This window comes from Vitis riparia, chromosome 10 (genome assembly GCF_004353265.1).
Source record: "Vitis riparia cultivar Riparia Gloire de Montpellier isolate 1030 chromosome 10, EGFV_Vit.rip_1.0, whole genome shotgun sequence".
NCBI classification, from domain to species: domain Eukaryota; kingdom Viridiplantae; phylum Streptophyta; class Magnoliopsida; order Vitales; family Vitaceae; genus Vitis; species Vitis riparia.
This window is the reverse complement of record NC_048440.1, coordinates 15,491,078-15,518,948: the sequence shown is the minus strand read 5'-3', so window position 1 is coordinate 15,518,948 and position 27,871 is coordinate 15,491,078. Positions and strand designations below refer to the sequence as shown.

General features: G+C 33.6%; 2 protein-coding genes across 2 annotated transcripts; both read left to right on the top strand.

Moving 5' to 3' along the window:
* Positions 1-3,964: 3,964 nt before the first annotated feature.
* On the top strand, positions 3,965-7,522 carry LOC117923004 (cyclic phosphodiesterase-like). The gene is made up of 3 exons (XM_034841263.1): positions 3,965-4,496; positions 4,720-4,774; positions 7,035-7,522. The coding sequence occupies exons 1-3, from the start codon at positions 4,200-4,202 to the stop codon at positions 7,238-7,240; spliced, it is 558 nt and encodes a 185-aa protein (XP_034697154.1). The 5' UTR covers positions 3,965-4,199; the 3' UTR covers positions 7,241-7,522.
* A 3,894-nt stretch (positions 7,523-11,416) lies between these two features.
* Positions 11,417-27,270, top strand: LOC117923931 (integrin-linked protein kinase 1-like). Its single transcript, XM_034842432.1, has 12 exons — positions 11,417-11,989; positions 14,032-14,106; positions 14,252-14,347; positions 18,662-18,747; positions 18,849-18,969; positions 20,241-20,320; positions 21,956-22,018; positions 22,229-22,347; positions 22,599-22,684; positions 23,457-23,578; positions 23,959-24,070; positions 26,862-27,270. Exons 1-12 carry the CDS (start codon positions 11,660-11,662, stop codon positions 26,958-26,960), a joined length of 1,389 nt encoding a protein of 462 aa, XP_034698323.1. The 5' UTR covers positions 11,417-11,659; the 3' UTR covers positions 26,961-27,270.
* Positions 27,271-27,871: the final 601 nt, after the last annotated feature.

Below are 27,871 nucleotides of genomic sequence, written 5' to 3'. Positions count from 1 at the left end.
TAAATAGGAAGTGGTTAATGTCACATCTATAAAAACAGGGGTTGGAGTGCCTTCTGAGAAGATTAGAGGGAGATCATAGAATATATACAGAGTCTATAGAGAGGAAGAGTCTTCTTAAAACATAACATGAAAGAGCATGAACCCACCAAAGAGATTGTGGGAGTCTTGTTGAGTTATGTCCTATATTATTATTTAGAGAAAAAAAATAAAATACAAGTTAGGGATTGAGCCCCGTAACCTTGTGTATCTTTATGGGTTTACTTAATTTCAAACTCATAGGCTATGTTTGGTTCTCAAGAAATTTGAGGGAAAATGGAAGGGAAAGAAAATATAAGGAAAGAAAAAGTGAAGGAAAATAAAAAATGGATTAAAAGTTGGTAAGTTATTTTTATTTTTTACTTCAAATTCATTTTGGCTATGTTTGGTTCCCGGAAAATTTGAGGGAAAATGCGAGGGAAAGAAAATACAAAGGAAAAATAGAAGGAAAGAAAAAGTTAAGAAAAATAAAAAAATAGATTAAAAGTTCATAAATTATTTTTTTTGTTACTTCAAACTCATTTTATCTATTTTAACTCATCAATATAAAGATTAAATAATTTAAAAATACATAAGTTTTTAATTAGTTTTAATTATATTTGATTTTCTTTGATATTTTTTATAGGACAACCAAACATGAGAAAATCATTTTCCTTAACATTTTTTTTCTTTCCTTTGTACTTTCTGGGAACCAAACATAGCCTTTATTTATTTTAACTCATTAATATAAAGATTAAATAATTTTAAAATATATAAGTTTTTAATTAGTTTTAATTATATTTGATTTTCTTTTATATTTTTTATAGGACAACCTAATATAAAAAAATCATTTTTCTTTGTATTTTTTTTCTTTCCTTAGTATTTTCCGGAACCAAACATAACCATAGGGTTTTGGTAGGTTGTCTTAGAGGAATCTAAGCACCACATGGCCGGATGCCAAAAAATTGAGAAAAATCATGCCTGTGGCAACAACCATGGTGATGGTTACGACACTAGAGTTGTAATTGAAGTGATGAAGTAAGTAGTGTCCTGATAAAGTTTCTCTCAAAGGTGAGATGTCCGTAGGTATTCCCATGTTAGTGTGTTATGGCGAGACATGCTATTATGTACAAATCACTTTTCAATGGCAGGATGTGCACTCATGAATTACTTTATTATTCAAGTATAACAAAATAGCATTACCTGTTTTCCTTACAAGCTCATCCTTTTCTCTACTGGCATGGTTGTTGGTAAAATCTTTCCAACGAAACAATTATCTTAAAGCACAATAAATTAAAATTATTTCTTTCATTAAACCTTTTAATCTTAAAGTATCGTTATTCCAAATCTAACAATCAATGTTTGATACCAATTTATTGTGAAAAACCATGATAAAAATAATAATAATATCGAGAAGAAAATTAGAGAATGAAAAAAAATAACGAAAAGCACCAATTTACGTGGAATAGCTTAAAAATTACATTCACGAACAAAAACTAAAAAAACTTTCAATATTATACAATGAGATTGCAATCTTATACCTCTCAAATCCTATAACCTTAATTATACTATAAAAAGCTCCACTTAATCAAAATCTCTTTTTTCTCAAAGATAGAAAAGGATCTCATATAGGATGTTTCATTTGTAGAGTTGAATATACTATGTTAAGAAAAAAAAATTCCTTTGTGTTGCAAAAATGAATCATATGTGTTTTGAGGGTATTTGGAATAAAAAAATATATATTTAATGCTTATCAATTTATTACATAAATTTGAAATTTGTTATTTTTAATATGATTTTATTTCAAAAAAAAAAGAAGGAAATTTTATACCTTGGTAAACTATGTACTTGGCCTCATATATGATGTTTCATTTGTAGAGTTGAATATATTATGTTAAGAAAAAAAAATTTCCTTTGTGTTGCAAAAATGAATCATATGTGTTTTGAGGGTATTTGGAATAAAAAAATCTATTTAATGCTTATCAATTTATTACATAAATTTGAAATTTGTTATTTTTAATATGATTTTATTTCAAAAAAAGAAGAAGGAAATTTTATACCTTGGTAAACTGTGTACTTGGGCTAGGAGCATTTTAATTAGAGAATCTTATCTAGGATAAGATGTCTAAACATATGAATTTTGAAATTTTGATTCTTTTTAAATATAGAATTTCTTTAAAATTTGAAACACATGCTCATAAAATGATTTAGTACTATTTTATTTGTGAAAAGGGAAAGTTTAGAAATTAATTACTTTTTAATTTTATAAATATCATTTCAAGGATTATTATGCAAATTTAAAATAATAATTTTATAAATAATAGTTGGGATTTATTTTCAAACGTATGATAAATACAATAAAAAAAAGTGGCAATAAAAAATAAACCTTGAAAATTTTGAAGGAAAATAAAAAGTGGGAGGATAGAATGAAAAATAAAATAAAAACAAATTTATTTTATATAGATTTTTAAACTCATTAACTTGTTTTTTTAAGTTAAATGTATGAATTTTTAAGTAATTATAATTATATTTAAGTTTCCTTCATATTTTTTAGGATAATAATGAGAAACTCATTTTTTAAAACATTTTTTTAGTATTTTCTTGGAATCAAGTATAATGTAACATAGCATTTTCAAATTCATTTCTCTTTTTTTTTTTTCTTTTCTATTTAAAGATTGAACAATTTAAACATTTTTAAGTGCTCAATTAATTTTAATTATATTTTATTTTATTTTGTATAGTTTTATGATAAATCAAAAGAGAAAATCATTTTTTTTCCTATTCTTCGATAAAATTGGGTTTTGGCTCACTAATTTGAAATATATATATAAAAAAAAACTCAAATTTAAAATACATGCACTTTTTTTTATAAGTAAGATGTTTATTTTTTTAAATGACCATTTTACTTGCCATGTTAATAATACCAATTCACAAGTAAATTTTTCTACATAGATGATTAATTATAAAGAACCAACCTCGCTTTTAGGTTTTTTTTTTTTTTTAACAAAATAAGAAATTTTAAAAAACTAAAAATACAATTAAAACTAAATACTTAAAAATTAAATACAATAACAAAAAACTTTTTTAAAAAATAAATAAAATATTGACTTTCATTATATTTTCATTTTTTTTATAAGTGTTAATATTTTCTACTAGAGTATTTTAATAGCAAAGTAAAAGTCAAGTTTTATTTTTATATTTGTAACTTTTAAATTTTTTTAATTCTAATTTTTAAATTTTCTTATTCTATTGTTGATGTCATCTAACAAAATTTTTATTCAATTTTATTAAAAAAAAAAAAAGATGAGAAGATTTATACAATATAAAATATAAAATCATTATTAATTAGAAAATTTAAAATGATTTTATTTATCACTTGAAAATCCAATAAAATCGTCATTCTAAGAAATAATTTATATTTTTTAAAATAATAAAGATAAAATTGATTTATAAAATTTGAGGATTTTTTTTTATATATTTTCAAATTAATGAGTAAAGATTTTTTTTTTTATGTTAATACTTCACCAAAACCAAATAAAAAGTAGGGCAAACGAAATCATAAAATTAAAAATAATAATAAGAAGAAAACACAAGTGGAATGGTTAAATTAATGGCCACTTGTTTTAATCATTTACAGATTGAGATGATAAGATCAACGTTCCAATCCAATAAAGCTGGCAGCACTGTCGAGAAATCCAATGGAATATTCAACTGCCACCTAATGCTACATGCTGCCAGATCAGATTTCAGTTTTGTAGACTTTAACAAAATTATATAATTTAAAATATATAATAATTGAGAAATTAATTTTAAATTATACCCACATCGCCAATTAGAAATTAGAATTGAAGGTTCAGATCTGAGTCGCATAAGAAGTCTCTACACCTGACTCACATCCTATCATATTCTCACGCCAGCATATTCGTTTCCATCTTTGGGAAGGTGCCATTAGATTATTTGTTCTCCCGTCTCCTCCGCATTTCTGCTCCTCCAGATCACCTGCTTCGACTGAAACCCTAAACAAATACAAATAAAAATAATAATAATAATATTGAAATTTACAGAGATGAAAGCTACAAATATGGTTTCCGTTCAGAGACATCTGGCTCATTAGGATTCTAGGGTTTGTATGATTTGTTGGGCTTTCTCTCTTCGTCTGGTGAGTTTCCGTCGATCCTCCGGATATGACAGAAGAAACGGAGTCGATAAAAGAGGTATACTCGGTGTGGGGGATTCCGCCGGAGGAGGTGGGGGCGAGGGTGAAGAAGGTGATGGAGGGCCTGAGATCGGAGTTCGGGGGCCCAGCCTTCGAGCCCCACGTGACAGTGGTCGGGGCCATCAGTCTGACGGAGGCCGATGCGCTTCACAAGTTCAGGTCGGCTTGTGATGGCCTCAAAGCTTACGATGCCAGCGTGGATAGCGTCGCTACAGGAACCTTCTTCTACCAATGCGTATACCTGCTTTTGCATCCTATGCCTGAGGTAATTAGTCTGCCTTCTTAAATTCCCAATGCTTAATTATGGATCCCTTCATTATCTTGGCGTTGTTTTTTAGCTTTTCAATCCTGTGGCCAAACTTAGGAGTTCACCATTTCATAACACAGTTGTAGCTACCTGCGATGTGTGGATGATGATCCAAATGTGTTAATAGAATTGTTTTCATCAATTGTACTACGATTTGCTGATATGGGATTTCTGATTCCAGGTGGTGGAAGCTAGTGCACACTGCACTGGTCATTTTGGTTTCCGAAGCTCAACTCGTAAGTTCTATATACTCTTGCATTTATTTAAAGCTTGGTTATTTATTTACTTTTGGTTCTCCATGACTTGGCCATTGGAATAACTTTTACAGCCTTCTGAAAGTGAATATGCTATTTCAAATTTATTTTAATTTATTAACTAATTTTAATTATAATTAATTTTCTTTCGTATTTTTCTTAAGATTTAGTTTATGACAGATAATTAGTTATCTGTTAATAACAGTTCGTTTATGAGCTTTGGCAATATCCTGCAAAACTCCCCTTGGACAAGAAAATTTAATGGTTACATTTTTCATTTGGGATTCAAGAATTATTCTCCTACATCAATTTGGTGCTTGAGGAAGAGTATTTTAATAACAGGGTGGCTATCGGTAACAACAATTCAGTAGATATTTTGGCTATCGGTGAAGTGAGTCGGTGGGTGATGGGCGATATTATCTGTTCTTTGTTTGGGAAAATGATTGTTCGTAAATGAGGCAAAGGTTTTTGGTGATTTGTTTGTGATTAGTGAGTAATTTTGGAATCATTTTAATGTGACAAAATGCAGAATGTTAGTATGTTTTGGGACTCTACATGCACGTCAATCTTGGAGCTTGTTTGACAATGATTTTAAGAAACATTTTTAACACTTAAAAATAATTGTTTTGATAAAAACTTAAAATGTTAAAAAGACTAGAAGTGCTTTTCAAAATCATTACCCAACAAACTCCTATTATGGCAAATTGTTTAGGAATGTGAAGGGAAAAGCAGAGTTCCCAAAAAATAAAACAAAAAACAAAATTACATATCAGTATATCACCATTTTGAATCCATGTGCTTTTGCCCCGATATGCTGGTTGATATTCATTTTCAGGGAAATAATTGGTGTTAAAGGAGTGTGAATACTTATCCAAAATTCTTTGCTAAACTTTGTATACATCAATATTTTTAGAACCGGACCGAACATTGAACCGGAAAAGTTATCGATTCATATTTCACTGGTCGGACCGATGGTCGAACTGCGGTTGAATCGATGACGTTATAAATATATAATTTATATTTTATTAAAATTAAAAATAATTTTAAATACATATAATTAAAAAATTAATAATATTTATAATATTATTTATTCATTTTTATAGAAATGTATTAACTTTTTTAATTTATTAAACAAAACATATACAATATTTAAATATGAAAAGAAAATGTAAAAATCGTATTTAAATATTAAACATATTGAAAATGAACAAAAAAATTGTATTATGTAAATATATATATATATATATATATATATATATATATATTATTTTTTTAAATAATCTATATGGTTGTTCTTGTTAAATTTCAGGGTAAGGATGGTTGTAGTAGAGTAAATAATATTGTATTAGGAAACCTTGAGGTCTATTGTTGAAGCTCTCTTGCTTGCAACAAAAAGAGTTGAGGTTTTCCTTAAATTTCTTAATTCCACATCAAAAGTGAGAGGAAGCATAAATAGATTTGTAAACCTCTTCATATCTCTTACAAATTAATTGGTTGTAGGGCTGGGCCATAGGGCTTATTGCTTATTTTAATAGGCCATTTTGCCAAGAAGACTCATCATAGGAGTGGACACTAGACCAAGGAAAATGTGAGCTTGCCAAAAAGAAAAAGAGGTGGTGGAGTTGACCCGGGTCAGCAGTCCAACCGCCAGTTTAATCGGTTCGAGACCGGTCCAATTGGTAGATGGTCCAAAAAGGGGAATCGGACCGGAAAGCCCTCCGGCCGATGGTTCGACCAGCCGGTCTAGTCCAATTTTTAAAACAATGGTATGCATGCACCTTAAGTTCTTGTACCAAAGGACCCACTGTTCAGAATCAAAGAGTGGGTCTTTTGTACTATAACTTGATTGGCACATGGAAAACCACATACCATTGCTGTAATGTTCTTTGACTTGTTCAGATAATCCATGATTCTCACCCGGACTTGCCTTAGCATTGAGGACTATGGCTTTTAGTGGTACTTATTTGCTTTGGAGAACAGATCATGAGTGAGAATCCAGGATAAAAGTGAGGGATAAACAAAGTTGCTTCCTGCCTAATTACTCTTATTTCAGTTGCAGTTTCTTGTTTTCATTCCTCTGGCTTTTGATTTCCTTTTTTCCTACTTTTGTAAGAAAATAATTGACAGTCTTTTTGAGTTTCTTTTTGTCTAGAGAATTTAGGACTCCTCGTATGGTTTTCCATTATAACTTCCACCGATGCTAATGCTGATGCTAATGAATAAAGTCTGTATTATCATGCAGCTTATATGCCACATTTGAGCCTGCTTTATGGGGATCTATCAGAGGAAGATAAGAAGAAAGCTCAGGAGAAGGCTAAAGTTCTTGATGAGAGCATCGGCAGCCTGAACTTTACAATAACTCGCCTTGCATTGTACAAAACCGACACTGAAGATAAAACTCTGACATCCTGGGAGAAAGTTTCTGAATGCGACCTCATTCCCAAGTAGATCTACCATGTTTCTTGTATGTGATAAGTAATAAGCTTTCTCTGTACTCTTTTGCCCTGCCACAGGCAACTCAGTAAGTCCTCTGTCGTTGGTACTGTAACCAGTGGGGGCTGTTGTGATAGATAGCTGTCCCCATTCTTCTATGTTAACATAAAGCTTCCATTTTGAATTTGCATGGCAGTCAGCCAAGAAATGCAAAACCAATGAACTTGTACAGCACTAGAATTGGATAAGCTAACATATAAATAAAGGTATCATATGACAGTCTTGAGTGATTTGTAATACTTTATGCAGTATGCTGGAGCTATTGGGCTGGTTTCACCTGTCTGTCTGTAGAGATCTAAAACAAATATCAAACAGATAACGAATTGAAAATGCAACCACATATTATACTAGCCTTCTAGCTAACTGCATTTCCACCAATTGAGACTGCATAACCAGTTAAAGAATATTCTTGTATCTCAGTCCTCTGCCAAACTAAAATTGATATAACCCACAACCCCATTAGTTTCTTCCTTTGCCTTTGCAATACATCAAACCAACTTCAGTTGTGCTGCTTAAATAACAAAGTATCCATTTAATTGCTTTCCAAAGTTTTGAATCCACTTAGAAGAGTGATTCTATATGCCAAATCTTGTCTTGTACAAACCATGACATATATCATACTTCCCACTACACTTGCGCATGACACTTTTTCCATATATTTCTCTTATTCCTCTGTAAGTGGAGATTGTGCTGTCGGGTGCTTAAAATGTGATTCCAAATGTCTTATACCTGATTTGACATTAGTCATCTTAAATCTCCCTACCACTTGAGTGATAATGTTTGATACGATTCCTCAACACAACTTTAATCAATCATATACATTTTCCATTGTTTTAGATCGAGTATAATTGGACATGTTAATTTAACAATTAGGTTGTTTTTTTTTTTTTTTTTTTTTTTATCAAACTTTAGAATACAAATTTGACTCGAATTACCCTATTTAATAATCATACTTATTATTGAAATTATAATCATAACCTATTTAATTCATTTAATTAATTTAAAATTTGAATTTACATAATTAAGTGAATTAAATTATAGACGTGTTAGATTGAGAAGTTAATCATATTGATTGAATTAAAACTTAACTCGACTGGATTATTAAATCCATTTTGATCATTTAGAATTTTGTATGTATCTATATCACTAAGCTCTAACACCGGTTTGTAGAGATCCACATCAAGTACAAAGATAACCAATTGAAAATTCAAACAAAATTAACAAGAACTTAAAGCAAAAAATACAAGCAATTAAGGACATCGAAGAATTATCTAGTTCAAATCGAAGATTAGGATTTTGAATAATTTATTATGTATGATCCAAAAAAAACTACATCACTCAAGACTCTTCTTTGTCCTTTTTGTATTATGATAGGATAAATTCAAAAGCTAATTGATAACATTTATGGGGAGATAAATTCAAAAGTCTAATTATAGTATAGAAAAAATATATTTCTATACCTATAAAAAATGCATTGTCAATTAGATAGTATTACGTATACATTTTTTGGTCTTATTATTTATACTTTAATCTTATTTATTTGTATACTTGTATCTCGATCTCATTTATTTGTAGTTTCATTCAATGGTTTAGATTTTACTATACTAAATATATTGTTTAGATACCTTAGCATTTTTCTAATTGAAACCTCAAAAGGCTTGGCTTCATATAGGTGAAGGATGATCTCCTATCCGAATTGGACTAGGACTAGATGGCGTTTATACATAAAGTTGAAAGATGATCATCCCAATGTGAATCCAAAATACCCATCAATTTATAATCATTTAAATGAATAAAAAAAATGGAGAAAAAGTTAAAACACTCTTCTCCACGCACCCACTGGGCCACACCCCATCCACCATTATATCCACCCACCCAGCCTATCCTCAAGAGGAAATCTTTGAAAACCCAACGCCCATGATGGGAAATATGACTAAGTTCCATATGATAATATAACTTATAACTTAAGACTCATGAGCTTATCCTCCAGCACAAGAATTGGGTGGCATAACCAACTTTTAATTCTCAAAAGCCTTCCAAGTCAGCATCTATTTTTTCTTGGAATGATCATCTCATGGGCTGAATCCATTTACCCAGTCCAAACATGCGGACTTTTCCTTAACATATGTCTATTGTTAAAATCAAGTTGAAGTACAAAAGTCTGACAACTTTAGCCACCGACTGATTAATTTGTTGGATATTCGGATCCTATTTCATGTCCCATTTCACAATCTGGAAATTTTCAAAGCCTTTAAAGTCTAGGCAAGTTGCCATATTCAGCCAACCCATCTTCTTAATGAAATTTCATATTCCATGTTGGAATTTTAAACTTTGGAATTTCACCATCCAAACTTAGGAGAATTTAAGGATTGTGTCACATGTTACTTCTATCATTTTTTTATTTTTTTAATCATCTACCTATATAAAATGATTGAGTGTGCCAAAAACTATCTATTCATTATTAAATGTGAAAGTTTTTTTATTAATAGTCAATTCGTATTTATTACGATGAAAAAAGTGAGAATATAAGTAATGATAAAAATGGTAATATAGTCAACAATTTTGTTTTGACTATAAAAAAATTAATTTATTTAATATTATTAATTACCATTATTTGATTTGATTTGATTTTGATAGAAAAATTTGTCTTTTATGATTTCATAGAATTTTTTGATTCATCGTTTAAATAACGAATTAGTCATTCTAATCAATATTTTATATATAAATGGTATTACTTAATTTATATTACTTTGTTGTAACTATATTAAAAAAAATTAAAAAAAGAAATTATAAATAATAAATAATCATAAAGATAAAAATACATATAAAAAAATAAAAAGTGTAAAAAGGTAAGGTTTAATAAATTTTTGGAAGAAAAATTAAATGAGTTGGCATGATCAATTTATTCTTGAATCAAAATCAAACTGGTCTTTTAATATTGAAAGAAATGAGCCAAATAAACTTGTTTAAGATTGGTTTAGTTTTATTAAAGTAATTGGTTCGGTTAAAGTTGATGTAGCTATTTAGTTTATTTTTTTTTAAAAAAAATTCTAACTCAAAATATAATAGATATATTTAAAAATTAATTGGAGTATAGTCTAATGAATTGCTTTAATAGAATGAGTATTTAAAATTTCTAACTCAAAATATAATATTTACATTTTAAAATTAATTTGACCATAACTCAATGAATTGTTTTAATAGAATATATAAAATAGTAAATAAAAATCTCTACCAAGTGGTTCCACCTAATCTAAGGTCGCGATTGAGAGTCTCAGGTCGTTTAAAGAAGGCCCTTAAAGCAACGTAATGTGTGCGACATTGAACTGTTCACTCTTCTTGTCAAGAAGAGGAGGAGGTTATTATGAAACCTCCACTTGTTGTTGGACAAAGTTTTGGTCAACTACAGACGAAGGCGTCCAATGTTCACCTCCTTGCTTCTGCATCGGAACACAAAATTTTAAAATACTGGTTCGACCATGTCTTTTTAAAATCCAAACAAAGTCAATTTTTAAATGGTGTGTTATTGAAAATCGAACCAATTTGACCAAGAATGGAATGCACCGATCTATGGGGCTTACTTGCGCTGTGGTTTGGTTTGACCCTACGTATTCTTTGGGACATAGAAGTTAGAATATGTGAATATTGGTGGCTGATGGGTGATGGCGGATAAGTGGGAAAACAATTGCATTGCAAAAGTGACGTGACTTTAATTATTTCAACAACTATTCATAGTTATGGTCACGTGTAAAGTCTTGCTTTTCTCGCCTTATGCTACCTAACCTCCCTATGTTTATCTACTAAAACCCTAGTAGAAAATTAATTTTGTGCTTTCCAAAGTTTTAACAACCTATATTGAAAGCAACTTATCATTATGAAAAGGTCGTACAGGTGATTTATTTATTTATTTATTATTATTATTATTCTTTTAGATTATAAGATATTATTTGGGTTTTTAAATTACGGAATTTTCACTAATTTTATTATTTTAAAGATTAATTTTATATTAAAATCGAAAGAATCTACAAGTGTGGGTCCCACTCATGTGAACTCCTCCTGCTCAAAGGGGAAAGGCGTCTGTTTCCCTCCAGCATACGTTAGTTGGCATACAGTTAACATCCGCGTCTGCCGAAATCCAATTCTCTCACGCTCCACCAGCGCGTGACGCCCGCCCACCCGCATATCTTCGCTTATTCAAAAAATCGTCAACATTACTTACCACTGGATATTCCAACTCTTTTTCAATCCGCGAACTTTTTTTTTTTTCCTCTCTAGATCCAAATCACCACTTCTTAGGTTTAATCTTCCAAATTCGGAAGTTTTTGGGTTTAAGCTCTACTCAATTGAAATAATCGTCTGTTTTTTTGGGTTCCGATGGCTGTGGAATCGAAGACGGCGGTGAGGTTCACCTTGGGGAAGCAGTCGTCCCTGGCGCCGGAAAGGGCCCAGGATGAAGCTCTGACCGAAGGTGAGCAGGGAGATGTTGAGGGGATTGATCCCAGGGTCAGGCTGATGTATCTGGCAAATGAGGGCGACTTGGAGGGGCTGCGCGAGCTTTTGGATTCGGGAATGGATGTCAATTTCAGGGATATTGATAATCGGACGGCTCTCCATGTGGCCGCGTGTCAGGGCTTCAGCGATGTGGTTGAGTTTTTGTTGAAGAATGGGGCTGAAATTGACCTCGAAGATCGCTGGGGAAGCACAGTAAGATTGCTGCTTTTTGCTCTCTCTATTTTGAATTGTTGCGACTGCGATGTGTTTTGGTTCTTTTGTTCATTGATGAATTACGAATTTTTGTTTGGTTATTCGCCTGGAATTATACTTCTGTAGTTTCGAATATTAAATAGAGAAATGAACAATGATTTCCGATTGGATTTCAATTCCACGGACCTCAATTTTCCACGAAAAAAGGAAAAAGTGTGGAAAACTGGACTTCCAATTGTGCACCTATATGAAGCATAAAGTGAATTAAACTTATTTGGTTGCAGGGAATTGGGGCCTTGAAACTGCTTTTTCAGACCCCAGTTCCAACTCCAGTAACAGTTAGTTATATGCTATAAAGATATATAATTATGTTTATGATCTGTCCTTGACTTGTTGGTCCAGTTTTGTAGGAATCTTTCTTGTTTATGTTTTTTACTTTATCAGGCTTCTGTTTCATGTCTTTGTTTACATAATGTAGATAAGATTCCTGCAGATAAGATTCCTGCTACCTGGTAATCTGAGCTTAAGTCGAGTATCAGGTTAGGGCATGCTGGTTGGACTTGGTGTCAGTGACGTAGCCAGGAACTTGTGCTAGGGGAAAAAAATACCAAGATTTATTTCAGAGGGGGCAAAATATAACAAAATTGTTAGCTCAATGGTAAACTTGTTGCTCCTTATACCTGAACAGCCCCCCCCCCCCCCCCCCCCCCCTTGATCCTAACCTGGCTCCTCCCCTGCTTGGTATGGTTGTATCATTTTTTGAACATTATTTGTGCCACTATAATATTGGACATCCATTAAATATGCTTTGTATAATGAGAAGCCAGTGAAATTGGACTCAAAGTGCTTTTTCTAGAAAATAAAAATTGGGATAAAGTTATATAAAGAAATGATTACGACATCAATATAAAAAGTGCCAAGATCTTAGATTGGTAATAGTTAAGGTTTCTTACCTCAATTAATATGTTTCTTTGCCTTTTATACCATACAACTATGTTATATGGTGTAACCCATTGTCCTTTGTGGATATTGATAAGCTGATGGTGTACAATTGTATTACATGGTTTCATGGCCTAGTATCTTATGTAGATATTGTTTGCTTTGATCCCCCTAGTGTTTAGTGTTCCAAAATGCCTCTTCACATTTTGGAGGAGGCACCTCTTATGGGGTGCTAGAAACTTATTCCCTCTAGATGATGTTAGAGGTCCTTGTCATCTTATAGGATCTACACTAATCCTTTCATCATCTCACCACACAGGATCTCATATTCATCCTCCCATGGTCTCATATTCACACTCCCATGCACCTTTAATCTCAAATTCACCTCTAAACCTTTCCTTCAATTTTGTTTTACTTTCCTTTTATTTTTTTTATTTATCTTATTTACTATTCTTTATAGTTTTAGTCTCTATAAATTAGCAAAACTTATGTTATTGGATTTTAATTTGGCTTACTTTTTCTCATCTTATTTCTCTTTAAAAGACACTTTTCGTTTTTGGTTTATTCCATCAAATATTAGTAGCTCCTATCCTCCATTGTTTGTGTTTTGTTTGGGGACCTTCAACTGATCCAAGATGCTGCCCTCCCTGTCCTTTCACCTATTTGCTATTCCATGAAATGTTGGGTAACATGGCCATTTTGTAATTCGTGCATAATTTTGTTTTTTCATTTTTTCCCTTGAATTGCACCTGTCAGTCTTCTTGTATTGGTTTGAGCAGATATATAAAGGACTGGTTCTTTCAATCTTTAATTAAATACTTCAAAAAACTAAAGGATGCTGAAATAATTGCAGGAAGTTTTACCATATTCTACATATTTTTCATAGCAAGAAAAAAAGTTTCACCATATTTTTATTTCTCTGGAAATGGTGGAATTTTAAAGCACTTATCAGTTGAACTGTATATGTTGTGCCCCCCATCCCTCTCTCCATCTCTCTTGTAATTATTTTCATTTCTCAGATATCTAGATGTTCATATGGAAGGCTGAACCATATTTATTGTAGCTGTATTTATTTTCGCAATATGCTAATGGTACCTGAACAGCCCCTTGCAGATGCAATACATTACAAAAACCATGATGTAATCAAACTTCTGGAGAAACATGGTGCACAACATCTGGTATGTCTTGGACTTGGTTGTATATATATATGGTGATAAGTGAACTGTAATTGCTGATTTTGAAGAAGTATGTACAGACCTTAGTTGTTGGTTCTCGTTGATAGCATGGTTTGGATTTATTCCTTTCCTGTGTTTTTGTGTTTAGATGGCTCCCATGCATGTAAATAATGCCCGTGAAGTCCCAGAGTATGAAATTGATCCTAAGGAGCTTGATTTTACAAACAGTGTTGACATAACTAAGGTAATCCATTGTTCTTTTCTCTTTAGGATGCTGGTGTCCTTAAACTTGTTCTTTTACTGGTCTTGTTTTGAAAGTTCATTGCACTAATTCTTGCTTGCTTCTAAAACTGCCAGTGACAAAAACATTTGCTAATTTTATTGTGGATTCTTTGGTAAATGGCATCAATATTTTTTTTGCCAATATTCTTGAATGCATTTTCTTTACCTATAGCTGTTTCAGTCCTTATGTTGGTGACAAGATTCAAAATCTTGACCAAGATTGGTATGGCTCGGCAACTAATATCTGCCTTGGCATGTCCATTATGATTCCGGTGACTGAGTTTGATATTTTGTTGAATCGTGAGACAACTCAGCCAACTTGGAGATGACTTAGTCATCTTTGGATGATTCGTGTGATGACTTCAAGAAGATGCTGAGACTAATTAATCTGGTCATGTTGCCTTTAGGAACCTCTATTTGCGTTTGGGTATTTGGGCTGAGAATGAGAGAAGGGCGGTGGAGAGGAGGTGAGGTATGAAAATAGAGGCTGGAAAGAGAGAGGACTAGCATGCCTTGGGATCCTCTGTTTGCATCACTTTGCTACTGCTGCTTCATCCATGACTGATTCATGCATCTTCACTCTTCTGTTCAAAACAAAATGGGAAGTGGGTATTTGTGCAGAGAATGGGTAATGGGTAATTGTTATATGATGGGTATTTAGGTTTAAATGGGCAATGGGTATGTGGTGGGCATTTGGGTTTAAATTGGTAATGGGTATTGGATGAAAATTTCGCTATATGTTAAATGGGTAATGGTAATTGATGGAAATTTGGATTTGCATTAAATGGGAAATGAGTATTTCAGTTTTTATGAAACAAATAGGGTATGTATATTGATATAAAAAATAGATATGCCCAATAGCCCAATAGCCCAATAGCCTAATGCAAGGGGGCCCTCTTTCACCCTATCTCTTTGTGTTGGTAATGGAAACCTTTGGTAGCCTAATTGCAAAGGCCAAACAGGGAGGGTTCATTAGGGGCTTCAAGATTGATGGTAGAGGGGAAGAAGAGACTTAAGTTTCACACCTTTTGTTTGCTGATGGTACCCTTCTTTTTTGTGAGGATGATGTATTGTAGTTGAAATATTGGAAATGGATTGTCATTGGTTTTGAATTGGTGTCAAGTCTGAAAATCAATTTGCAAAAAAGTGAAATTAGTCCAATAGGAGAGACGGAGGATGTAAATAGAGCAACTTCTCTGTTTGGATGCCAAGTAGGAAAGATTCCTACTTCTTATCTAGGTTCCCTTTAGGGCCCCTACTAAGCGTTATGGTGTATGAGATTCAATTGAGGAGAGATTTAAAAGGAAATTGGCCGTTTGGAAAAAAACCTTACCTATCCAAAGGAAGAAGACTAGTCCTTATTAAGAGCACTCTTTCAAATCTCCCTATCTATTTTATGTCCCTCTTTGTAATTCCTAGAAAAGTGAGAATTAGATTAGAGAGAATTCAAAGAGACTTTTGGTGGGGAGATTTGGGAGATAGGAGAAAGATCCACTTGGTAAAATGGCTAGATGTGTGTAAGGCTAAAATTTTTGAAGGGTTGGGACTAAGAAGGCTGGACAATCTCAATCAAGCCTTGCTAGACAAATGGTTATGGAGGTTCTTTGTTGAGTGTGAAAGCTTGTGGAGGAAGATCATTTGTGGAAAATTCGGGGAGATGGAGAGGGGTTGGACTATTAAAGGGAGGAGGGATTCATTTGGTATGAGCCTTTGGAAGGACATTAGAAAAGGGTGGGAAGAGTTCAGTGTCGAAACTCTTATCTGAATAGGGAATGGTGGCCGAATAAGATTTTGGTGGGATATTTGGGCAGGAGACTTTAAGCTAAAAGATGTTTACCTTACTCTTTTCAGGATAGCATCCCACAAAAATGCTACAGTTGCAGAATTATGGGAAAAAGAAGGGAAGGGGAGTTTTGAGAGGTTCAATTTAGAAGACCCTTCTAAGATTGGGAGGTAGAGGAGGTGACCCACTTTTTGGGATTTCTTTACCCGTTAAAAGTGCAAGAAGGTGAGGACACTTTTTGGGGGTGGAGAATAATGTAGTTTTTCTTGGCAAGGAGATTTGGGGATCCCATGCTCCTCTCAGAACTTGCTTTTTTGCTTGGGAAGCTGTTTAGGGGAAAATCTTAATTGTAGATACTTTAATGAAGAGAGGATGACAAATGGTCAACAAATGTAATCTTTGTAAAGATAGTGAAGAATTAGTTGATCACATTTTGATTCATTGTGCCAAGACAAGAGAGCTATGGACCTTTTTGTTAGCCTTTTTTGGATTGGTTTGGGTATTTTCAGCCTAAGTGAGAAATCTCCTCTTATAGTGGAAAGTGAAGGGGTTTCAAAAGAAGAAAAGAGCAATTTGACGTTTGGCCCCTATTTGCTAATTTTGGTGTATTTGGAAAGAGCGCAATCGAAGGGCCTTCAAAGATGAAGAGCTTTCTGACCAAAGATTAAAGGATCTCTTCATTCAAATGCTTTTGGGGTGGTCTAGGGATTCTTTGTTGTTGGAGTTCCTCTCTATGTTGAATTTCCTAGATACTCTTTATTGTGGTTAGCTTTGCCCTGTTATTGTAGACCATCTTTGTTTGTGCTTTGCCTTGGGTTGTTTTTGTGTATACTACCTGTAAGCATGGGAGGGATGGTTTTGGACAGATATCTTGAAGAGCAGATGAAGCAGTTTTGATCTGCAACAAGGAAAGTTTCTTTGCTTGGTCCATAAGTGGAATTCAAATTTGGTGAATGACATGGAATCATTCATGAGAACTATGGAAAGGTGACTAAGCTCTTTTTGTTGAAAGAAAGATGTGGGGTTTTTTTCTCTTTACACAGAAAAGTTTAGACATTTTTGCTGAAATAATGGGATTAAAACACTAGGTCTTACAAAACAAGGAATGAGATAAGTTCTTCACATTTCAATGCTAGGTTTAAAATAAAGAAGGGTTAATTTCACTTGGACTCTCAAAGTTTGGTGTAGATACAACTAACTACCATTGGTTTCAAATTTTATCAATTAGCACCCCTATAAATTTCGTCTATTTATAAAATGTATTTTTTAAAGATATTATAGGTAGGTGTGTTTTAACAATTTTATAAAAAATAAATTTTATTCTCTTAAAAATAAATTTACAAATGAAATACATCTATAGGGGTGTTAACTAACGAAATTTGAAACCAATGGAGCCTTAGTGTATTTACACTAAACCTCAAGGGATATGAATGAAATTAATGCAATAAAAATCAACAGGTTTGCTGGATTTCAGTGCAAAGCATTTGCAGGGGAATCAACAAAATTATATATTGTCTGTGTTTTCTTTTGTTGATTGAAATTTGTAGAACCATTCTAATTTTCTGAATTGAGTACAGTGGGTGTCTGATTTGATTTTGATGTAGGGTCTGTTTGACACAGCTGTAGTTTTGAATTAAGGGCTTATCTGAGAGGAGCTGTATAGGGAAAAGGTAGCTGTTCAAAATAGAAATCTTTTTGTCAGAAACCTCTTCCTACCTTCTCTCTTGCTGAAGCATCTCTAACCCAGCTTTGTGGAAAAGATTCTCTAAGCTCCAAATCTGCTCTGTCTTGAAGTGTTTCAGTCAACACAACTTAGAGCACTTTAGCAGAGAGAAAATACTTCCCAAGCACTGAAAAGTGGACTAAACTGGACCCAGGGTCATACTCAGTCTTTTCTCATTTTATGCTTTCTGGCTTCTCAAAATTATAACCTTTCAGATTTTGATTCATGTACGCGTTTGTTTGTTTTAATAGTGTCAGATTGAAATAAATAGAAATAAGAGTCTTTTTGTGCTTAGCATATCTTTGTGCAGTGTGAGCCATCTCTGGCTCATGTCATCCATGAAGTGGTATTTCAATTTGCTGATCTTTAAGAAGCTACCAGCAAGCAATTGCAACAATAAAAACTTCAGGATAGCACTTGTGTACAAAAGTCTCCCACTAATGTTATAATTTCTGTGGCTGCAATGTGTTGTTCTGTTTTTTTTTTTTTTTTTTTGAATTGTAATTATGTGCCATGTTTTCCATCTATCATGTGAACATAGTTATGTTTGTTGTTCTGATTATCTTTTCTTTCCATCCAACTGTACTCCTAGTTTCTTCTCATTTTTTTCCTTTTAGCAAGTGATGCACTTCAACTTTTAAACAAATCAGTTTAATATTCTTATAGTGGGCTGATACTTACATTCCAAATGTCAAAACACTGTACCTTGGTTATTTTAGTTAATTTTCATCCATTAATTTGTAATTTAACTGGACAAAGTAATATCCCAGGGAACCTACCGCATTGCATCATGGCGTGGAATTCAAGTTGCTGTAAAAAGGCTTGGGGACGAAGTGATAATTGATGAGGATAAAGTGTGGGTTTTCAATACTAGCAATGAGTTTTGATTTTTATTTGTGGCCTTATTTCTGCTGGTAGATTGCTTTTATCCATCTGAAAGCTGTTGGTTTTGCACAGGAAGGCATTTAGAGATGAGCTTGCATTGCTTCAGAAGATACGACATCCCAATGTAGTCCAGTTTCTGGGTGCTGTAACTCAAAGTAGTCCAATGATGATTGTGACAGAATATTTACCCAAGGTTTTTTTCATCATTCAGATTACTAGAATGAAATAAAATTAATGTAATGATCCTTGGAACTGTTACTGATTAGCTGTTTCTTGGACCTTTGATTTTCCTATAATTTTTTGCATAGTCAGGTGCTCTTGTTTTTCTATGCATTTTTCATCTCCAATACCTGTTATGAGTGTTTTTTTTTGTTTTTATTTTTTATTTTTTATTTTTTTTATATGGTTTCTGGTCTTCATTGCCTTTTTTCTAATTTTGCCTGTCCAAAAAAAATTGTTTGTAGTATCTATTCAAGCTCTTGAGTGATTTTCCTTACTAAATAGGTTTTTATGTCTAGCCTATCTGTGCTTTGCCTGTTCTTTTATGTAGATGTATGTAATTTCTCTTTTCCTTCAGATGATTAGAGGCATTTCTACCATTTTGGATTTTTATTTTCTTTGGTTGATCCTTTACTATGAGATGGTTTGTGTCTACATTACTGCTTCTTTACAAGTTCTTTTCACATCCTGGAATCTTCCACATGGGGAATGCATCATTGTGACATTTGTTTTCTTTTACTATATTAAAAATTAAAATTGTGAGGATTAATAGTGCTTTCACTTGTTTATAAAATGACAACTACATTAATTTCTACTGAAATATAGTGCTGAAAATGAATGCAAAGATTTCATGTCGGTGCTGTTGAGCCTGGAGGCACAATAACTATTAGAAGTTCTAATTAAAATACTATATGAGATGTGTGACAAATAGCATGTGGAGGAGAGTCAGCTGAGAAGTTTGAGGAATTTAGGAGGGCTAGTGTTCATTGAAGGGCGGGGGATCAATGGATAGACTCTCCAGAAAGGAATAAGGAGGGGTTGGGAGATTTTGTGGGCATCACCAGCATATCCAGCATTGTGTTTCAGAAAAACTGGTGTGAGTCAGTGGAGATATGATTAGATAACTTAAGAAGGAACTTTGTGTTATCTTGCTTTTCTTTGGTTCATACCTATGAAAGTTTCACTTTGTTAATTGAAACAATTGACATTGTGGTGAGTAGTAAAATATTGCTCTTGTTGTCAAGTCCTTTGTTTTTGTTAAGTTCCTTGTCTAATAAAATAAAATAAACTGAGAGAAGGAAAAGAAAGGAGAGAATGGAAAAAAAAAAAAAAGGAATGAAGATTCCTGGCCTCAATCTATGGGGGAAATTAAGGATGACGAAACTTCTTCAAGTTAATTATGAAGCACATTTTATTCTTGTAGAATTTAGCTTTTCTGATCTTTATTTGGCTACTTATTTTCAGGGAGATCTTCATGCATTCTTGAAAAGAAAAGGAGCATTAAAAACGGCCACAGCTGTGAAATTTGCGCTTGATATTGCAAGGTCCTTTACTCAATTTATATGCTTGAATTAACTATAATTTTCTTGATATGCCGATTTTTCAATTGAGAATCGACTTTTGATATTGACCGACAATTGAACAATTGGATGTTGATTTGATTTGATTTTTTATTAACAATTGTCAAGTCCTTAGCATAAAATGGCACTCACCTAGTACATCGAATGTATACAAAAGAAAAGCACAAAAGAGAAAAATAAGGAGAATTCAATTTCAAAGGCAAAACCAATATTTAACCCCTTCCTAAGCAGTCGATGAAAATGGGAAGAGATAAGCTCTCAACCTCAGGAAAGCCTTTGAACTAATTAAAAGGGTTTGAGAAAAGACATCTGTCAACTCAAAACTAGAGAAAATCCTACAATTTTGCTCTTTCAAATGCGCCTGAACAGACATGGGTGCCAATGTCAAGTCTCTCTTGCTTCCTTTACTGATAAAACTACCATGCAAACAAAACAAAGGGTCCTTACAGAACAAGGAAGGATTATCCTTCTAAACAGCACAAAGGTCAACAGCCACAAAAGATACAATAGTCATCTGACAAAAATAGAATCTGCAGTTGAAGTTTCAAGTTGGACAATGTGTTACAAAATAAAGCATAAGACTGTCATAATATTTTAATTATTTATTCAGTATGTTACTGAATGAAATCAGGATGTCATTATAATAATTGCTTTTCATGTTAGAACTGAGGTCAGTTGTTGATATAGCTCATGAAGTAAAAAAGTTTTAAAAGAAGTGACTGGAATAAAGAACTTTTAAAATTATGGTCTATGCTTTTAATTATTTGGAAGAAAAAGCTTGCGTAATTAGGATTCTTGGACGGAATCATCTTTAAAATAGTGAACCTTTTTACTCCATGATGAATGACCAACTACTCAGGTCAAGCTCAACCTAAAAAGTTCTTAATCTCAATTATTTGGGGTTGGCTGCTCAACAATTTCTGGAGTTGGATAAAGGAGGGCAGTTATGGATGATAGATGGTCAACATAAGACATATTGTCTGACCTTATTGATATAATCAATGGCTAAACAAAAACTGGTTTTGATTGATATTCTAGTGTTCTGGATCAATATTTAGCAAATTAGACTCTCAAATTTGTTAAGCCATAGACGAGATATTCTGAAATCACACTTGTGGATAAGGTTTGATACAGTGATAAAATTTGAGGTTTGGTTTTGTTTTTTTGTTTCTTGTTTCTCATTTTGTTTGTCTGTTTATTTTTATTTATTTATTTTTGGAATTTTGGAAATTGTTTTGGTTGCTTAAATTTTCTCCTATAAGTATATTTTTTTGGATGACTTATGCAAAATTTTCAATAATCTGTAAAGAGGTTTTGTAGATTCCTGATTTCATCTTGTTTTCTTCAACTGAAATGAAGATTGATTCTGAATATAATTTTAGAAAATCTTCATGCTAATCTTGGAAATGCAAGACTGTCAAAGAAACAGAAAATATATATTAGTTTCTCAAACATACGTGTTTTAATTGATGATCACAAACATGTTTAAGTTTCTGTGAGTCAGTTGGTCCTTTATATGGGAACCTGAAATATTATTCAATCTGGTAGCTAGGAACTCGGATATTTTCCCTTATTATATTGTAATTGGCAAGCTTGCAGGGGAATGAATTACTTGCATGAGCATAGACCAGAAGCAATAATTCATCGTGATCTTGAGCCTTCGTAAGTTTTCTTGTCTCGGTTGGGTTTTCTTATGCTCTCTTTTCTCTTCTGTTCTTTTCTTTTACTGGCTTTGTTTGCACATGTATGCTTATCCACACAGACAGACAGACAGACACACACACACACAAACATGCACTTGCATAAATGTATTTTCCTTATTAGTCTGAAAATATCAGAGCTTTCTTGTGTTACCTTCGAGTAAGATAACAGAAATATATTGCGGGATGATTCGGGACATCTGAAAGTTGCAGACTTTGGAGTTAGCAAGCTGCTGAAAGTTGCTAATACAGTTAAAGAAGATTACCCTCTAATCTGTCAAGAAACATCTTGTGAGTATGCAGTTTTGGATTACTTGTCATTGTTTTCAAAACTTTAATACATGGATTATTAGCACACCCTTTCTGTAAGGAGTCATGCATGTTAAAGTGGACATAGGAACTTTCACATATTTGTGCTCCACAATTTTGTTGTTTTGTTAATTTCTTTGGTGTTTCTTAGAAAAACTAAATACAAAGTCTTTGTAACATGGCAGATCATGAATTTGTAATTGGTAACAAGACATGTTATTTGTCATGAACAGGTCGATATATGGCTCCAGAGGTTTTTAAAAATGAAGCTTATGATACCAAGGTGGATGTTTTTTCATTTGGTCTAATTCTACAAGAGGTAAAAGTTTTCTTCATTCTTGGACTAAATGTATTCCTGAAGTCTTGTCTTGGCCATGTCACAACATTTGCCTCTATTCTTCTATATGGTCTGCACTTCAAAGTTCACTACATGAATTCATATAGATAGTCCACTAGGCTTTTATATGCAAATTTATTTGGTTGTACTCATTGTTTTTATTTTTATACTGTTTTCTAGTTGTAAAGGATAGCCATGCTACAAATGTCACAGGAATTTCTGATTAATCAAGACAATATTTTGGCATTGTTGATCATGGGGAAAAAAATTGTGATTCATATTAACGACTACTGATATAAGGGCTATATTTCTTTTCTTTCCTCTTTTGTTTTATATGAAATCAGGTTCATTCAATATGCTATGTTATATATAATTACTTGAATTTTTTTTTGACTAATGAAGTGACAGAAACACAGACATCAAAGTAACATGTTGATGCAGTGTACCCCATATGTAATTAGATATATGTTGAAAACAATAAGTCCAGTGTGGCCTACATAATTTAAAGAGTGTGCTGGAATATCTCGAATAAATTATTGCTAAAAAAAAAATTCAAAATATTCCTCCAACTCATTTTCTTGATGTCATATACTCTTTCTTTGCTGGTGTAATTTGTTTATACCGGGATAAATGTAGGAGGAAACTGTTTGTATTATGTTTAATTGATACTTTCTTAGATTCTAGCTCATGCTTTTAACGAAAATTCCATCCAATGGAAGACGCTTGATAAGTAATAGTTGTGATGTGCTTTCAGATGATTGAGGGCTGTCCACCTTTCAGTGCAAAGCCAGAAAATGAGGTTCCTAAAGTATATGCTGCACAAGAGCGACCGCCTTTCAGAGCTCCATCCAAGCTTTATTCTCATGGACTTAAAGAGTGAGTCCTACTTGTATCTTGGATATTTATGTTCAAGTTGTCTGCTTTTATGGATGATAAGAAACATAAAAAATACTACTTTTTATTTTCTTGTCTTTGGTAGCCTATATCTTTTTGGTAATACATTTGTCCTATTCATAGTATATCCTCTGTTTTACTTTTACTTTGCCAAGTTTATGTGATTCAACTGTATTTTTCATTTTTATTTATTTTTTGTGGTCTGAGAAAAATGTGCTTGTACAACAAATAATTGACTGTTTTCTAATCCAATTTGGTCTGATCTCGAAAATATTGAGTTATCTTATGACTTTCTAAGTGAAGCTCATCTAACTTCGCTGATCTGTCAAGGAAAAGAATCATTCCTATCTTTCTGCCTACAGGTTGATTGAGGAATGCTGGAATGAGAATCCTACGAAGAGACCAACATTCGGGCAAATACTTACTAGGCTGGACCGCATTTATAACCATCTTGGTCATAAGAGGCGTTGGAAGGTCACTCTCTCTCTCTCTCTCTATATATATATATATATATAAATTTATTTATTTATTTATTTTTCCTTCTCTATTCTTTTGTTCTGGATAATTTTTTTTTCTAAAATTTTCCCTTGGTGGGTAGGAGGTCCTCAATTACTTCATCTATTTATGTTTATAACTTTTAAGTTGCACCAGCAAGAAATTTTACCAATTTCCAATAATTAAATGGTTAGTAATATTGGTTCATGTTCCATGAATCTGGTATATGGATAATCAGTGGAAGGTTCTTTCTATGGTGAGGATCACCATGTGAATGGTAAATGGTAAGATATCCACCTTTGAGGGAAAAGTGAAGTGCAATAAGATTTTGGGACTCTAGAAATAATCCCAAGGGAAATGTTCAACACAAGGTGCTCACATGATGATGGCGAGGCTTGTGACTTCCGAAGAAAACCCCATCGAATAGTTGTAGTATTAATTGCCATTTTACGCGGAGACGTTAGAGCAGCCAAACATCTCAATTAGCTTCATTGTCTTAACTGAGGTACTAGCACCATTGTAACTCCTATTTTTGAATTGACCTGTGCATGTCGACGCCATTATGATTCATCAAGCATGCACAATAGGGGTCCTGCACTCTCTGCACTAATCCTCAATCTCAAAAAACACTTGGATTGAGCCACTGGTGTGGAAGTTGCTTCATAGAGGTTAGAGAAGGTTAACATGGGGAGATACTGGAGGTATTCTTATAATCTGCCATCAGATTGCTATGGGGAGGCAAACTTGGGTCTCTCAGGGATTCATGGCACATTCTCATATTTGACAAACAGAGGCTACTTGGTCCCCCCTACCACTTCCACGTTGATGCTCCTTAGTTTGATGGATGTGAAAATGTGAGGAATGAACCCATAGGGTTTATCCACAAAAAAGGAAAACAGGATAGTTTGGTTTCATTATTCTATTTAGAGTCTTTTTATTATATTAGGATTGATTTTTAGGATTTACTTTTTGTTAGGTTTCAATTTAGGTAGTGGTTTACTTTGTGCCAAGTTTCTATTTCTTTGTCTTCTTATTATATTAGAAAAGTTTTTATTTCTTTTAGTTTTTAAATAATATTCTTTTCTTATTCTTGCAAGGAAAGGTAAGGAATTATGAAAATTGTGCTACTAGGGAAGATAGTTATAAGAGTTCATATAATACCTATGTACTCTTTCAAAGTGAAAAGAGCTAAAATTTTAATAAATAATTTCAACATCTACTGTGCTTTCTTTGAGGTATGATTGTCTTCCAAGTGTGATTGCTTAGGAAATCTAGGTGTGATTGTGTAGGAATCGTGGTGTGATTGGTCAAGGATTTTTTTTTTTTTTTTCCAGCCATCTTTTATTATTTTCACCTCATTCTATAACCCAAGAAAACCATACAGTGCTGGAAATTTTATAGTCCTGCATTAGAAACCTCCTTGCATGTAAAGAACTTACAAAAGTGGGAGAATCTTCTGTGAGTGACTTGACTTGGAGGGTGAAGAGTACCAGGAGTTTGTGCTGTCGATAAACGACTTGGGAAGCTCATGAAATTGGAGGTTTTGATCAAGCCTGTGGGTAATGAAGATATCAAGGAAGTAATGGAGGTGCATGCAAGTTATGCCAGTTTGACTATTGAAGAGAACAGAGGTGGGGATAGGGATAGTCCAACGAAACGGGTGGGTTGACGTGCTAGTTTGATTGAGGGGGTCATGAGGGCATGTATAATTTTCAGGAGGTTGAAGTTAGGTTAATCTTGCTCCCTCCCTCTTTGTGAGAGCTTTCACCTCGACAAGGATCATATAGCCTGATTGAATCTTTCTGGGTATGGTTGAGACAAGTGTAGGTGGGGATTGTGATGGTTAAAAGGACACCACTTTGGATAGGCTTACCTTAAGTAGGAGTGTAAAACCTGTAGCCTGCCCACCCTAAAAAAATTTCAAGGCCTTGGCTTGGCATGGGCCTGACCTTGGCTTGAACCTCCCAGGATTGAGGCTGGCCCTCATCCTCAAGCTTAGGCTTTCTTAGCACTTACTTTACTCCTAAAATGTCACTCTGTTCCTGTCTCCTGTTTACAAGACTTCTGTGCTCTTATGAGTTGTTACTTCTCTATCTAATTTTCCTCTTTCAGTGATCCCCCTTCCCTTCCACTTTTCCCCATCCTTTATAATCCCTTTTGGGCCACTCCTCTCCCTCATTCATCCCTCTCTTAGCCCAGCAAAGATCAAGCAGCCCTGGGGTCAACCTTATTGCAAAGATTGATCCCCAATTGTGGAAAAGTGTATGGTATAATTAAACTCCACACAACAGTTTGGACATCCATCCAAGTTGTTGCTGCTGCACTAGGACAGCACAATGCTCTGGCATGAGAAGATGAGGTCTCCTGGTGGAGGACCCACATGGCTGGAAACAACTGGTGAAATGGCGCTTGCAAGTTAGCCTCATCAGACTTGTGTGTATGAAGGTCAGGCAGGAGATGGCTGCTCATTGGTCCAACTATTAATTTGCAACCAGACATCAATATTTATGATCATGAGCTGGACCTTTCCTTTTGTTGTTGGAGTGTAGAGATAGTGAATGCGTTGATTGGGTTAAATAAATAAGCTGGTCTCTTATTTAAAAAAACTAATGTGCTGTTCCTGGCCCCTCTTAGATATAAGGCGCCACACTGGAATGATAATTTTTATGCCATTGCTTTGTTCAGTAACATCCATGTTTGATTATTGCAATTGCAAAGCTGAATCTTTCTTTCCTGATCTTTCTTTCTTCTTTTGGGGTGGTTGGAGCAGGTTAGGCCATTGAAATGTTTTCAGAACCTGGAAGCAATGTGGAAGAAAGATCATTCTGATCTAAGCACCTCCAGCCGTGCATCTCGTTCAAACCGGTAGTAAGTGAATAGCAGGGGATTTGTGTGCCATAGTTTTCTCTTCCCAACTTGGTGATAGAACTGTGAAGTTTGGTTTATGTAGCGAGGAATACACAGTTTCATCATTAAAATAGAAACTCACCCTTTTTTCATTTGTGGGCTGAGAACTACAATTCATGTGGCATATATTGCTATAAAAAAGTGGCACCGTTTATGTAAAACTGTGTAATAAAATTGCTTTGCATTTTTAGGTATCAATTTTGAGCCCATGCCTGAGGAGGGACTCTTTATTCGTTACTACATTTACGCTAATGCATTTAGTATCAATCCTACCATCTCAGTGAAGTCATATTTCTTTCTGTGATTTGATTTCTGAGAAGACAAATACATAAAAACCGCTTAGAATCTTACAACAGAAATAAACTCCATTGATGGGAATGAATGGTACACATCTGTCTTTTTTCTGAATGCCCAACATATGGTGGGTGTGAATTCATTCGCCAAACAATTAATTTCATCGATGTAGATATCCGTCGCATTCTTTGTTTCTACCATCGTTGGTTGGTGGGCTTCAATCTAAATGAATCGCTTCCCTTTTGGTGGTGCTCACAGGAAAGTGTTCTTCCTTAAATCAATCCAAAAACTTTGCTCAGTTCACAACCTTTTTTCTCACTTGGATGTTCTTCCTGTTATTAAGTAATCATAAAGTTCCCCATGGAGTGGTCCTCGCCGTGTGTGCTAGTTTTTTCCTTCTTTTTTTTTTGGGTCTACCAGTTGAATAATAATGAAATATGTGGGTACCCCATCTTTGCCTTTTTGAAGGGCCTGAGCCCTGGAACAAACCAAGTGACTCAGTCCTTTTGAGAATACAAAAGGTTCTTTTTCAGGCTATATGTATCTCGAAGGCAAACTAAGCTAGAGCTAGGGTAGAAA